At 40.2% G+C, this 15,611-nt stretch overlaps 1 protein-coding gene across 2 annotated transcripts in view; it reads left to right on the top strand.

Annotated features, from left to right (window-relative positions):
• PIBF1 (progesterone immunomodulatory binding factor 1) overlaps nucleotides 1–15,611 on the top strand; it is a 188,376-nt gene that overhangs the window by 138,667 nt on the left and 34,098 nt on the right. For both annotated transcript variants that reach the window (XM_066581127.1, XM_066581136.1), the window contains exon 16: nucleotides 14,990–15,074. In XM_066581127.1, the coding sequence (XP_066437224.1) occupies nucleotides 14,990–15,074 (85 nt within the window). The remainder of the gene's footprint in view (nucleotides 1–14,989; nucleotides 15,075–15,611) is intronic.

Here is a 15,611-nt window from a genome sequence, read left to right as displayed (position 1 = left end):
AGGGGGGGATGGAAACAGACTGAACTGGATGAACATTTGTCTTTTTCAACCTACCATACTATGTTACTATGTATTGAGCAATGGGGGTTAAGAACCTTGTCATAAAATTGCTTGGTAAAATGTTAGCAGTTGCGAGTTTATATGTCCACTATATCACTGATACACCTCCAGTGGTGTCTCATCTGGTCCTGGGCACTTCCCTTTTTTCATGTCTATTATAACTGAAGTGATTTTATCAAACGTAATGGGAGAGTAAAGAATCTACGTAAAGGATCTGATCTTTTTTTAGAGAGTAGGGAAGGCAATGTCATTAATCTTATGTTAACAGTTGAACATAACCATTGCAAGAATACAGGATTAAGGTAGAAGGGTTGCCACTTTACCATGAAACAAAGGACCTGAACCATGACCTTCAGATATAATTAGAGGAAGACTGTGTGACTCAGGACCACTATAATAGTCGCACAAGCACTTTGACTCACTCCTAGTAAACCTCAACCACCAAACCTTTACAATCTATGCAAAACATTAAATCCCAAGAATAAATATGGGTGGTTATCACCAATATTATTCAACTCCGCCTCCCATCAGCATTCCATCGCCACCAGACCAGATGGTCACAATACCCCAAGAAAAGAGAAGAGGGAAGGAGGGAGAGATATGAGGGTGAAGAAGTATGGTAGAAGGAGATAATACAATGTGCCCAATGACGTACGAGTGGAATTTAGGTTTTATTTGTATCACATTAACAAAAATAATAATGAAAATATAAAAAAACATAAATAATATTTTGCCAAACACGAAATTAAGTCTTTAGGCTGCTCAACATAGACGTTGGTAAAAACGCCATGTTTTTAAACGTCGTGTTTCACAGCATTTTCTAACTGCATTTTCAAATGCATTCAGCACTGTTTTTAACGCACTCCATCATTGCAATGGGTGTCCGTTTTCTGTCAGTGGGGCTGCATGAGGATTTGCTTTTTGCGGGGCACACATTTAGTTTTTATGGGTACCATTTTGGGGTAGGTATGACGTTTTGATCACTTTTTATGCTAACTTTTGGGGAGAGTAGTTAAGACTGTTCTACAGACACAGTAATACCAATTATATTTTTTACTGTTTGAATATTTGTTATGGAAAAGGGGTGGGGGGGGTTGAACTTTTAATATTTTTTTTCTTTCTTTAGTTTTTAAATTTATCAAGCTTAAAAAAAAAAAAAACAACTTAAATTTAAGTTTCACTAGAATTTGTGATTCCTTCTACTATATACTGCAATACTTCTGTATTGTACAGGCAAGACTTAATAGGCTGGAACCCATGGCAGGCCTGGAAACCTTCACTAGGTTCCAGACTGCCGTGATCATGTCACGGTGGGGGGAGAGGCCGACAATGGACTCAGCACTGACTACAGCACTGAAATAGCTAAACAGCTGCGGTTGGAGGTGAATCTGATCATGGCCAGATGTCAGCTGTTTCAGACAGACAATACCCTCTGGGTATAGAGCTGGCTCAGCTCCATTCCCCCCAAGGCAACCAAATGGATGTCATTGATATTTAAGGGGTTAATCATATGTGACCTGTAGAGGGAGGAGGTGAGCCGCCCCCTACCATCTATTGTCATAGTATGAACCTGTGTTATCAGCCTCCAGCTCTCTGATGACAATGAGGTGACTGCTGAAAAGTAATCTTTACAATGCAGAAGACTATATGTGTGCAGGCTGAATGTAGCAAAATTGAAAGTTTTAAAATGGATAATTGCCTAAAATTGTTAAAAACATAACACCACTCCAATTTATTTTCTAATATGTTTAAGAGAAAATGAATAAAAGATTAGGTAATTTTCTAATAATCGTTTTCGTTTAACCTCTAACGCACCCCATGACGCAGTGTTTCCCAATTCTGGTCCTCAAGGCACCCCAGCAGGTCATGTTTTCAGGATTTCCTATAGTAAGAACACCTGTGGCAATTATATTTATGGCATGGGCTCAGAAGCTGGCACTGGGAGACAGGAGCTTTATAAATCTATGTAAATAAGTAAAATAAAAGGCAGCCATTCATTAATAAACTCTCCTATGTACGCGGCTGTGCCTGCACTAGAGATGATAGTGCAGGCAAGGAAGAAGGAGCATCTGCATTCAGCTATGCAACTAGATGAAGATGGATTTCCCTAGCAACATTTCTCCTGGCTGTATAGTTGAATAAGGTAAAGTCCCCTGGTGCAAGCACCGAGTCATGACTGACTCCTGGGGTGGTGACGTCACATTGTGACGTTATCTTGGCTGACTTTTTCAGGGTGGTTTGCCATTGCCTTCCCCCAAGTAGAGTTGAATAGGGGTTTCTAATAGAAAATGGACAGAATCGAATGATTCAACATATAGCAAAACTGCTTAGAAATACCTATTCTGTACAATAAAAAAAAAAAAGCAATGGTTACACTTTTTGAACTGACTGCCACCTTTTTGAGTAAGGGAGATAAGGGAAGACTAAAGGTGCTTTTATTGTTCGGATTTCCGTGATCCAGAGAGAATCTCATTCAGTGTAAATGCATGCATTGACTGAACGACGAATGAAAAGTCTCATTCGTCATTCAGTTTCTGCATACAGGAAACTGAGCGACCTATCGTTCCGTGTAAGCAGGCAGTTGTTGACTTATGAACGACGGCCTGTTTACTGTGAATAGAGGAGGGTGGGCTGAAATTATCCCTGGCCCGCTCCATCTCCATTCAGTGAGCGACGCTTTTACACAAGAACGATTTTCGCTGGGATGACCCGGTGGGCATCTGTTGCCTGACAGATAGTCCCATGTAAAAGCACTCTAATTGTTGATGCTAGGTAACCTAATAATAATGAATAAATTAAAATGGACTAATGGTTATATAAAATTGAATAATGTAATTGCCTACAAAAACCAAAGAATAGCTAATGTAAAAAAAATATGATATCTGCCACCCATGTGGATGATAGGACAATTATATATACAATGAAATAATCCATAGACAATAAATAATGTAATGTAGGATGATAATAAAGCTGCAGAATCACTAGATGCTGGTGAAAATTAGGACATTAGTAAATGTGAATCTGGGAATACCAGAAATTTTCTCTTCCAAAAATGTGCCAAGATACACAAATAGTGACAATGACATCAGATGCTGCTCATATGGGGATTATCGAGCCTCATGTGGCGCAGAGTGTTAAAGGGGTTGTCCCGCGGCAGCAAGTGTGGTTATACACTTCTGTATGGCCATAATAATGCACTTTGTAATGTACATTGTGCATTAATTATGAGCCATACAGAAGTTATAAAAAGTTTTATACTTACCTGCTCCGTTGCTGGCGTCCTCGTCTCCATGGTGCCGACTAATTTTCGCCCTCCGATGGCCAAATTAGCCGCGCTTGCGCAGTCCGGGTCTTCTTCTTTTCTGAATGGGGCTCCGTGTAGCTCCGCCCCGTCACGTGCCGATTCCAGCCAATCAGGAGGCTGGAATCGGCAATGGACTGCACAGAAGCCCTGCGGTCCATGAAGACAGAGGATCCCGGCGGCCATCTTCAGCAGGTGAGTATGAAGACGCCGGACCGCCGGGATTCAGGTAAGCGCTGTGCGGGTGGTTTTTTTAACCCCTGCATCGGGGTTGTCTCACGCCGAACGGGGGGGGGGGGGGGGGTTTAAAAAAAAAAAAACCTGTTTCGGCGCGGGACAACCCCTTTAAGGCAGCAGAAATGCTGAAGGTTGCGAGTTCAATCACCGTTTGGTTCAGGTAACTGGCTCAAGGTTGACTCAGCCTCCCATCCTCGCAAGGTCAGTAAAATGAGTACCCAGCTTGGTGGGGGGTAATGTGGCCATTTGTTCTAGATCCTCTCTGTCGCATTTAACCTCATATGCTCTTGATTTAAGGGAAGTTAGACATTTTTCAGTGGTTAGATTAACATTGACAGTGTAGGCACTATTAAATGTCAGTAACACAAAAGGCAGAATCATATTTTGTTTTTGGTGCACCTATACTGCTCTGTTATTTTGTGGGCCAGAAACTGATCAGAGGTGTAATACATCTCTACAATAATTGTAATTGGGACTGTGCTGTTAAGCTGGTGGTGACTAGATATATGATCACAGCAGTATACACTGAATACCCTAAAATATAACTTTTATTGATGAAAAATTGTCATCAATGAGAGTTATATTTTAGGGTATTCAGTGAATACATATAATTCTAGTCCTTACTGTTTTGGTGATTCATGATCACAGCTTATTGCCCTTTTACCTTAGAAGTAAACAGTCATGCTCTTCTTTTATGATAGTTGGGTGAAGTAGCTGTCAGCTATTAAATGTGCATGGGCAGCTTTACATCTAAAGAAAAATGCAGAAGCTACAGAAACAGGAGAGCACAAGAGAAAGGAGATATCAAGCACTGCGGAATATGTTGGCGCTATGCAAATAATTATGATTATTATATCCAGTATCTCCAAAGCTTCAAATCCGTTGTTTAGCAAATGATTTAAGAGAGAACATGTAGGCTGACTGCAGCCACCACTAGAGGGAGCTTACTGCAAACATTTATACATAACTGAACTCCACAATAACACCGAATACAGTACTATTGACTGACAGGACCTAAGCTGCACACTGATTGGCTGAAGGGCTGGTTATAAAAGAGAGGTCCTGTTCCAGTCCTCTGGTGTGACTCAACAGTTTCAGAGAGTGCAGGCAAGACAGGGACTCTGTCCGTAAGAGCTGACCTACAGCTAGACTTACCCGAGAGCAAGATTTAGACTCGGGTAATTAAAGTAGCATTTGTCAACCGATGCAGTCCAGGCTCCAGAAACAGATTTGGCTGGTGCTTAAGGAGACTGGAGTCTTCAGTTGCTCGATTGCAGTCACTGACAGCAGGATGACAGCAGCGATACATAGATCAGCAACAACTCTTTGAACAGCCAAGTTTCAGAAGTATGTGCAATCACATGTACCATAGCCCCACATCATCTCCTGTAGATTGGAGTGTGTTGGGCTCATAAGTGTACAGCCTCCCTAAAGGTACTGTGCTAATAATCAGTTGTTCAAAGGACGGTGAATGTATATTCTGATCAGCTGGATTTCGTTATTTGGTTAACCGAAAGATTCAGAAAGCCTGTTGTTTAGGAGGGGTGCTCACCTCCAAATAGCATCTATGGAGATACTCACCCCTGGTCAGAGGAAAATGTAAACTGACTGTGATATTCAAAAAGTGCGCACATAGCATTAATGCGATCTCATTCATGGGATACGGACTTATAGTGGTAATTGATGACTGGTAACCTGTTCCATTGTGTACAGATAATACTATTACATGCTATTGCCATAGCGTTCTTTATCATACACTTAGTAAAACCTTGCTTGTTTAAGGGACCTTTTACACTGAATGATAATTGTTTTGATTCTTGCTGGTTTGCGCGAATCTGAGCAATAATAGTTGACGGCAGCATCTTAGAAATGAACGATAAAAAGCAAATGACGATCAGCCTATGTCTATGAATGACTGCCTGTTCCCTTTGAATGGAGGTGGACGGCCTGATCTTCCTGCAGTCATTAAGTAATGATCACTCCTGTGTGAAAGTATAGGAGCGATTATCGCTAAGGCGATTCTCAGGTGCTGAAGCGCCCAACAGTCATCCCATGTAGAAGGATCCCAACTGAATTTCTGTAAAGCCTTTCCATAAATGACATCACATCTTGCACCTGTTACACTTACATACATAATGAATAAAACAGCTTATTGAATGCAGCAACAAACACCTCCTAAGTCTCCTATATGCCTTATTATGCCACAAGGACTTCTTAGAAAGGGTTCCTCACTGGTCGAGTGGTTCGTTACCAAGAACCCACAGTCATAAGTCCATGTTACCTGCTGGAACAATGTCCTTTCTTGTGTAGGCATTATCTATAGAAATGTAATGGGAGTGTCAGAAATAGCAAATTGCTGTCATTTGGCAGTTTCCAATTCTCCCATTTATGCCAGTTGGCTACCATCTGCACCAGTGCAACTAATGAGCGCTTTGCTCATTATGAACTAAGCATTTTTTATGTACTTCCCACCTGAAATCTGTTAATTTCTAACTTTTGACATAATGAGCCAATATAGTAAATGCTGATGTGTCATTCAACAACAAAAGCACTAAGCTTACCACACACTACCTGATTCCACGTGATCTTTTCTGAAGCTTTCAGGTTGCTTGTTTAGTGAATCATGCACAAAGTACACTTAATAGGAGAAGACAGTTTCTGCGATTGTGAAAGTTTTGTATTCAATGAAATATAATTCATTGACTAATTGTCGACACATACAGGAAGGACGTGAAATGCGTCATGACTTGTCAATTATTCCATGCATTAAATATATGCATAAAACCATAAAGTTAAAGCAGGTATTCGAGTACAATGCAAGTGGATTTAAAGGGAACCTGTCACCAGGTTCATGCTACCCAAACCACGGCAGCATGAACCCAGGTCAGGTATGGCCAGTCAGCCCCGGTATGTTTAATTCTGAAATGCAGCATAAAACATATATGGGACAAATAGGAATATCTGTTCCGGGTTCATGTTGGCTGTGGTCCAGATAGCATGAACCCAGTGACAGGTTCACTTTAATTTCCTATCATGTGTGCACATACAAATAAAGAGAGGCTGACAAATAATTTTAACATAAAGACAATTCAAAGAATACCCATGGACTATTCGGCACCTGTCTTATGAGTGCATAAACCTACTTTTTGGTGTTTCTAGGTGATGACAGGTTGTGCTTTAATGCATAGCTCCATAAAGGATGCTATTAATCTGAGTGCTTACAGTTGTGTCTTATCTATGGATGGAGAATAGCCCAGACTGTAAACTCATTTGGGCAGTGTAATTTTTTTCCTTCTACTGCATGTCATTGAATGTAATTATATGTTGCATGCAATGTACAAGGCTACTTAAGGTGTTGATACTTTGTAAGCTAAGGATAATTATAGTTGTTTTTCCTCTTCTTAGAAAAGCCTGTTACATAAGTTCCCATTCATGTTTGTGGTTACGCTTGCATCCAGAACAGCACAGTTAGCTTGACCTATGCCATACGTACAGTGGGCGCTCTACAACTAGGCTTGTACCGTTGGAAACACGAGCCTCCGAGGGAGCAGAACAAAGCCATAAATAAAAATCGTGCCATATAGTAAAATTGGCAGTTGTCTAAATAAAGTGGTTTTGACCATAAACTTCACTACTCTATACTTTAAAAACGTTGAATGTGCTTTAATTGGTGATGATGTAAAATCTACATTTCTTGGGGTTTATTTGGGGGTTGTTAATCGTTCTTCCTCAAGGTGTTTCCTATGTCTGAGTCAAATGAGGTTGCAGTTTTCTTATAAGGATTACAGAGGCACAGCTCATGCCAGCTAAGAAATGTAACCACGTTCATAGTTTAGTCATACCTGAAGTCTTTGTTTAAGCCATTAAAGAACGAGCATGATACATTTATAGTGCCTGGTTCTGGGCTTTAATCCCATCTGATAGTAAAAATATGGCGTGGGATTAAAGCTCCTGCAATTTAGCAGGAGCAGGTCAGATTCTCCACTGTCAGATACAGTCCGGAAGAGGACCCGGAGGAGATGACAAGCTGGTTTTAACCACTCCTGCCTTCGCCACATAGAGTTCCCCCACTCCTCCTTCTCCCCCGCGGAGACACCCAGGATATCAGAGCTGCAGGGTTTTAGCAGACTGATTCTGACAGTGACTACTGTCACACTATGGGGATGTTTTTCCTTGTTACTTGGATTCCTATGGATGCTCCAGTTACAGCGAGAAAAGTGTGGAACAAAAAAAAACAATTTGTATGAATGTTCCCAAGAGGTCTTATACGATGTCATGGGGAACATAGATGTTAAAAAAATAGGTTTAAAAAAATTACTGAATGAAATAAAAATATATATGAAAAATAGAAAAGTACGCACCGCCAACATAAACCATTGTCATATCTGCGCTATAAACCGAGATCATACAAATTGTATATAAAAATGCTCTTAACCAAATGACAAACCCATTTCTATACTTTATTTTAATGTAAATATAATAATTTTAAACAACTCTAAATTTGAAAAGTCTTTTGTTGCTTTTTGTACACATTACCCCTCATAAAATAAAAAACTAAAAAAATGTACTAAAACATAAGCCTGTACGTGACGGGGGGAAAACGCAGCAAAATGAAATTTTGGCAGGCCAGGAAATTAAAATAGGACCATAAAATCATCACATGGGTAAAATCACTAAGAAGTGTCTAGTCCATTATGTTCGGAACCCCTTGGCCTTTAAGGGGTTAAACATTCGTGGCCAAAGTCGTACAAGATAGTAAGTTTCTGACTATGAGAAACTGCTGATGACCTGCTTATTAGCATCACTACCTTCAAGTCTGATGAGGCTGAGGATATGGAAGGTGACTTAGCTGCCTGATCAACACCTTCAACACGTGTTTTTGATAAAAATAGACTTCTCACAAATACTGCAGTTACAATTTAGGAAAATCGGAGAACATAGAGAAAAGTAATCAATTGTTGTAGGATCTCTGGCACTAAAAGTTGAAGTCAAACATTTGTAATAACTTACCATTAGGCTTTTACGTCCCTGTTGAGGAATTTTGGCTCTTCTTTATTTGCAGAATTGCTTTCATTTGGCTATGAGGGTTTTCGAGTATGAACTACCCATTTTAAGGTCTTGCCTCATCATCTCAATAAGATTCAAGTCCCACTCCAAAAGCTTAATTTAGCTCCTTTTGAGCTATTTAAAAGCGGACTTGTGTGCTTTTGGCTTCTTGTCCTGCTGCATGAATGAACTGTGCTTGAGCTTTAGGTCATGAACAAATGGGCAGATATTGTCCTTTAGAATTTTCTCGTAGAGGAGAATTTTTAATTCCATCAGTTTTGACAAATCCTGCGGAAGAAAAGCTGCTGCAGATCATTACACTACCATCATGTTTGACTGTTGGTTTGATGATTTTATTGTGAAATGTGGTATTAGCCTTACGCCAAATATAATATGTCTTCCAAAAAGTACTACCCTTGACTCATCAGTCCATTCATCAAATGCAAGGTGAGCCCATGTGTTCTTTTTGGTCAGCAGTGATTTTCTCCTTGCGCTTTTCCCATGGGTGCTATATATGCCCAGTGTCTTTCTTGTGGAGTTGCATACCTTGATCTTAACTCAAATTAATGAGGCCTGAAGTTGTTTATATGTTTGTTTTGGGTTCTTTTGTGACCTCCTGAATGACTCATTGATGTGCCCTTGGTGACATTTTGGTAGGCTGGCCACTGCTGTGAAGATTCCCTGTTGTTCAGGTTTTCTCCATTTGTGGATAATGACTATCACTGCAGTTTGCTGGCGTCCCACAGCCTAATTAGCAATGGCTTTCTAACCTTTTCCTGACTGGTAGATTACAATACCTTTATTTGGCATCTGCATTCGAATCACTTTAGAACATGGCATCATGTGTTGCTTTTGAGACCACTTAGCTGCTTCACATTACTGGACAGGTTCCTTTTAAGTGCTATTTAAATTCAACAGGTCTGGCAGTAATCATGCCCAGGCGGGGCTAGTGAAATTGAACCCAACTGTCAAATGAACTTGGTTGATGCAGTAGCAAAGGGGACAATTGCCTTTTTTACATAGATCCAGGAAGGATTGAATAGCATTTTTGCGTTAATAAATAAAATCATTATTTAAAGTAGCATTTTTTTGTTTACTTAGGTTATCTCTGTGTGATATTAAAAGTATTTTGCTGATCTGAAACATTTCAAGTGTAATAAATACAGAAAAATTGAAGAAATTGTGATAAGGGCAAATACTTTTTTACCGCACTGTATGTACAAAATTTTTCTTAAGCACAAAATTCATTTGGTGTATGCCATGTACATCTCTTTGGAGCAATTTGTGACAAAATGTTTTCCTATTCTTCTTAAATGCAACGTATCATCAGGACATGACCTATTATATAACTCGTGTTAATGTGAAATATAATTTTTAAGATTTGTTTTTTCATTTTTAGGCCTCTTTCACACGGGCTACAAAATCTCGCTACGTAAAAAAATCGCTACAAAACGCATGTATGTGAAGCTCATGGTTTCCAATGGGCACTTTCCAATGAGAGATGTTTTGTAACCCATTGGGAACCATGAGCGTCACCTACATGCGTTTTGTAGCAGTGATTTTGTAGTGAGATTTTGTAGTCCGTGTAAACGAGGCCTTAATGTCATGATCTGTATTTTAAAAAATTGGAAAGTCTTGCATTTTTCACACTAAGCATATTAATACTCCCACTGTTTTTAGAGCAAAGTTTTCCTCAGTCATCTCATTATCATCATAGGCAAGATTACAATGAAAAGTAACACTTATTTATAGGTTTTAAAATGTGATTGAGAACCAAGGAATCTTGTAGATATGATACCTTTTAATGGCTAACAAAAATGCATGATGTTATAGCGAGCTTTCCAACCTCTCAGGGTTCTTCCTCAGCCTAAATGAACCCTGAGAAGGTTCGAAAGCTTTCTATAACATCATGTATTTTTGTTAGCCATTCCAATGTATCATTTCCACAAGATTATGTGGTTTCTCTTGCTAAGTGCAATCACATTTTGCTTTACTGGCTGACACAGTACTAAACTGTTTTTGTTTTACTTACTGTATTTATAGATAACACAGGATTCACCATTCATAGGCCGCCTGCAGACGAGCGGGTCGGATCCGGCAGCGAGAAATCTTGCCGCGCGATCCGACCCCAGAGCCTGCAGGGACGAGCGCGTACTCACCCGCGCCTGGCGGCCCCGGCTCTTTGATGTGCCGGCTGCCGCGCAGCATGCGCAGACCGGAGCCGGCGGCCAGGTGAGTGCGTGCCCCGCAGAAAATTAGAACATGCCGCGGTTTGTTTGCCGTGCGAGATTTCGCGCGGCCAAACCGCGGCCGTCTGTATAGGAGTGTGTATTGTAATGCACTCCTATGCAGACTTTCAGCGGCGGAAATCCCGCGGGAAATCCCGCGGCGGGATTTCCGCTCGTCTGCAGGCGGCCATAATAGGTGATGATGATGATGATAACTGTATAGAGCTCTGATGAAACCACATATGGAATATTGTGTTCAGTTCTGGAAACCTCATCTACAGAAAGACATTGATAAAATAGAACAAGTCCAGAGATGGGCTACAAAAATGGTGGAAGGTGGAAGAAAAAAAAAACTTATCAGGAAAGACTTGGGTCACTCACACATGTGCCTGTGTGCTCGCGATTACGATCTTGGCGTTCTGCTGCAATTTTACTTTTGTTTTTGGATGCAGGTTCCTGTATCCGACAGCGGGTTTTAGCGCACCCCATCGTTGTGATGGGTGAAGAGGTGCGATAAACGTAGTAAAATGAAACAGATGGCGTCCGAAAATCTAGCGCATGTCTGTGAGGCCCCTAATGGGAGCGTTATACTGCGATTACCGCAGCGTTCAAAACGCTGTGGTAATCGTGGTAAAAAGCGCATGTGTGAGAGTGGCCTTTAAGAACTTAATCTGTATGACCTTGAGGAGAGAAGGGAGGGGAGTGATGTGATCGCAACCTTTGTATATGTTTCAGGTATAAATAAGGCTTAGGAGGGAAGTGTATTTATAAGGGAGCTAGACATTCGAACACAGGGCACAATCTGAGATCTGGGGGATGAAACCATGTCAGAAAAAATTTTACTAAAAGTGTAGTAGATGCTTGGAGCAAACTTCTGGAGGAGGTGGTAAGAAAATCAATAATAAATGGCATTCCTGGGATAGGCATGTATCTGTCCTAAGAGAGGAATAACAAAATAATATAAGGGAGGACTAGATGGCCCATGTGGTCGTTTTCTGCCATCAAGTTTCTATGTTTCTGTAGGATTTTTAAAATCTCACAACATCAAACATTAATAAAATGAAAAATATGCTTTAACATAAAAACGTGATTTCTACAGTAGGTAATATTCAGATGACACATTCACTTTATCGTTCGTATTACATACTGAATGCCCCTAATGGTTGTAATGCTGCTAGGGCGTGATTAGTACATATCACCAGCACAACTAGTGGATGACCATGTTGGCCATAGGGGTAAGGAACTCCTATGTTGCTACCGACATCCTGCTGTTGTTTGGACACTGTTGAGAGAACAGCATGCTTAGAAAGCAGTCCACCAGGAATCGGAAAGAAAAATTAATAAACTTGTACCAAGTCTGCCTTTTTTATCACAAACTGCCCCACTCTTGTCCATGGGTTGCATCTGGTATTGCAACTAGGCTTCATTCGAGTAAATGGATTGAGATACAATATCTGACACAGTCCGTGAACCCAAGTGGTGTTATTTCTGGAACAAAAATAACTTATTTTCTTTTGATACTCGATAACCCCATCACAAAAAGAACTCTGTTATATGTGGGACATCAGAAATAATTGCATATTTGCTTGTCATATATACTCCCTGTTCCAACTTTTACTTTGTACATTATTGTATTAGTGTCTTACATTACTGCTGCTTAGCTCTAGAATTCAAATTTGCTCTACATGTTCTCATGAAAACAAAGAATACATGTACAGTTGTACAAGTGTGTGCGCACTTATTTTGCTTTAGGTTTGTACTTTTTGTTGTTCCGCCAGATTCGAAGGGCACTGCTACGAGGTAGCTGGTTCTCCCTACAGCTTATGTGTTCAGAGTACGTCAGAAAACCAAGTACCTGAGGAAATACGTGATACAACAAGTACCTGTTACCATGACACCCAAACAAGCATTGTTCTTACCTGACACTGTAAAAAAGTGTCATTCCCAGAAACAGAAACCTGAGCTTTAGTCAGTGGAGAAAGACTGTAGATTTTCTCCTTTATATGTGTCTTGTTTGTCATTTTCATGTTGGCCATTATTTAACTCTTCTTGGCCAGAAATAGTCCGAGATACTGTGAATGGATATACAATAAATAGGGTAGCACGCACTTGTAGAGGTTTTTCTTGATGCAATAAGGTACTTTATTTCATAACAACTATAGCGATGTTTCGGACATACGCTCTTTGTCAAGTTGCACGGAGTAGAATATACCAAAGTCAGATGTAAGGAAATCTAAATAAAATGCAAACAAAGTCAGGGCACAACCTGATAGAATACATAACACCACATAGAGAAGTGTATAGGCCAAAGTCCTGAAAGTCCAGGCAGGTGGAGCCCATCGAACAAAATATGTGAGCTAAAATAAACAGGTAAGTATAGAACATATCCTATATCAGATAACAAAATAATATGCACTAAACCAATAGAGCAGTGAAAGAAAACGACAGGAGAGGAGGCATAGTAAAGGCCAGCAAGATTAGAAGGCATGGTTACAGCAAGAGCCGGCCGATGAGGAAATACAGAAGAAGGTGGGGGGAGAAGATATCTGATATATTATATACTTACCTGTTGTTTCTTTATTTTAGCTTGCATATACACTTCTCTGTATATATTCTATGAGGTCGTTCACCTGACTTTGTCTGCACTTTGCTTATATTTACTTGCATCTAACTTTGGTATATTCCACTTTGTGCAACTTGACAATGGTTTTAGGCTTCAATTGCCACTATTGTTTTCATTTGCATTATGAAATAAAGCATCTTATTGGATCAAGAAAAGCTATGCAACTTTTTTGTATATCTATGGATATTATGGGCCAGTGATGGTGTGGCTTTGGAGTGAGCACCACGTTACTTAACAAAATGTGCTTCTGTAGATACTGGGAATGGTGCGCTATAGAATACAGGCAAGTACATGATGGCATGTGCTTTTAAATTATTTGAGATTTTTGTCTAAAGTCCCTGCTCTGTACGCTATGCAGGACAGCACTGTCCTGCATAGTGTAATATAGATATGCAGAACAGCCTCCGACATTGGAGCCCTGTCCTGCATAGTGCTAGAAACATGTGTTTGACCTCACCCAACATCAGAGCTATGCAGGAAAATCTGAATGTCGGACAAGTTCTGGCACTGGATTGGAACTGCTTAAAGTGGATGCAAAAAGATGCTGAATTGATACAAATGGAGGATGATGTTTTTAAAAGGAGCCATTTAACTGAGACATCAGAATAAATCAAAGCTTTAATTTTAAGTTTGACTTCCGTTTTTTTAATCCATTAATGGGATTATAAACTGATCCTTTAAAAATCAAAACCCGAATGCACATATGAGAAGAGCCTTATTTGTATTTCACAGATGTAGCCCATGGTTCAGATTATACTATGTATCCTTCATGCATGAATTATCTCATTTTCACAATGCATAAAATAAAATGCTGCATATGTTTCCTGGACTATGTGATATTCTCTATGGAACAGTATGAATTAGTGACTAATAAATAAGGCCAGGCTCACACGAACGGGTTGGATTCCGCTTGCGAATATCCACAATGGAAGACCTGCGAGTTATCGAGGAAACAAATTGGTTGCATATGCATGCGGATGTACATATATGGACAGCATATCGTCCACGTGGAAGAAAGCTTGCAAGCAGGGATTGATCTCAGAACCTCGCACAGTCCACCGCCCAGGCAATAATATAGTCATTCTCCCTCATCTCCCAGCAAGTTGTGAGGAAATCCGCACCCATATGCAATGTTAATTGCGTATGCATTGCGGATCACACGCATCCATTAAAATAAATAGAGCCCGTATGGGCGGAATCCGCGCTAAAATAGAACCGGCTGCGATTTTTGTTACATTCATGGAATCTGCAATTCCTACCCGCACATCAGCGATCCGGCGAATGTTCATGCCTTTCAATGTCACGTATTACCGCGTACTATCCGCTTAGAGGGCAATCGCAGAATCCGCAATTCAAATCCAGTTGTGTTAGACCGGCCTAAGTCTTATTTCGTAGCAGAATTCGTATATAACATAAACAGATGTAACAATACTGCACAAATGATCACCGCACTACTGTTTTGCTTTACTCAAAATGGTGTCTCTTATTTTTCAGTAAATTAAGTAAAGAAAAGTCTTCTCTACTTCGCATCAAAAACCAAATGGCGGCAGATTTGGAACAGCTTCTAAATCATCGAGAGGTATAGTCGTCATTTTCTGCAATTTACAATAAAAGCTTTTTGCTTATGTTGTTCATTTACACCTCAAATGAGTTATTCTAATATGGGTCATATGTGATGGAACTGGAGCGCAGATACAAATTTCCAACTGGCAACAGTCATTGTGCAACTGTTTCAACTTAACTATATATCACTTGTGTAATCTCATAGCTGATATTAAAAATATGGGAATTTATTATTTCTGACTGCATCTTTTTGATGCTTCCTATAGTGGCAGAAGCATTTAAGGCCCCCATGCACACTACAGTTTAGTTGTCCGAACTTGCTGATAATAGCTAGGTCAGGCAACTCTGTAATGTATATGCTGGCAGCATAACTTTCCTCCAACAGATGATGTTGGGGAAAAGAATGATTGGCAACACTGAATGTCAATGCCCAATGCTTTTGTTCTTTGAGAGATAAGCCACTGCCAGAGCTATCTGGCTGCGGCTCAACTCCCTATACACACGAAAGTTCGGCCAACACAAACATTTGTGTGTACGGGGGGGGGGCCGGGGA

Source organism: Eleutherodactylus coqui, chromosome 1 (genome assembly GCF_035609145.1).
Source record: "Eleutherodactylus coqui strain aEleCoq1 chromosome 1, aEleCoq1.hap1, whole genome shotgun sequence".
Taxonomy (NCBI): domain Eukaryota; kingdom Metazoa; phylum Chordata; class Amphibia; order Anura; family Eleutherodactylidae; genus Eleutherodactylus; species Eleutherodactylus coqui.
This window is presented reverse-complemented; position numbering and strand designations above follow the sequence as displayed.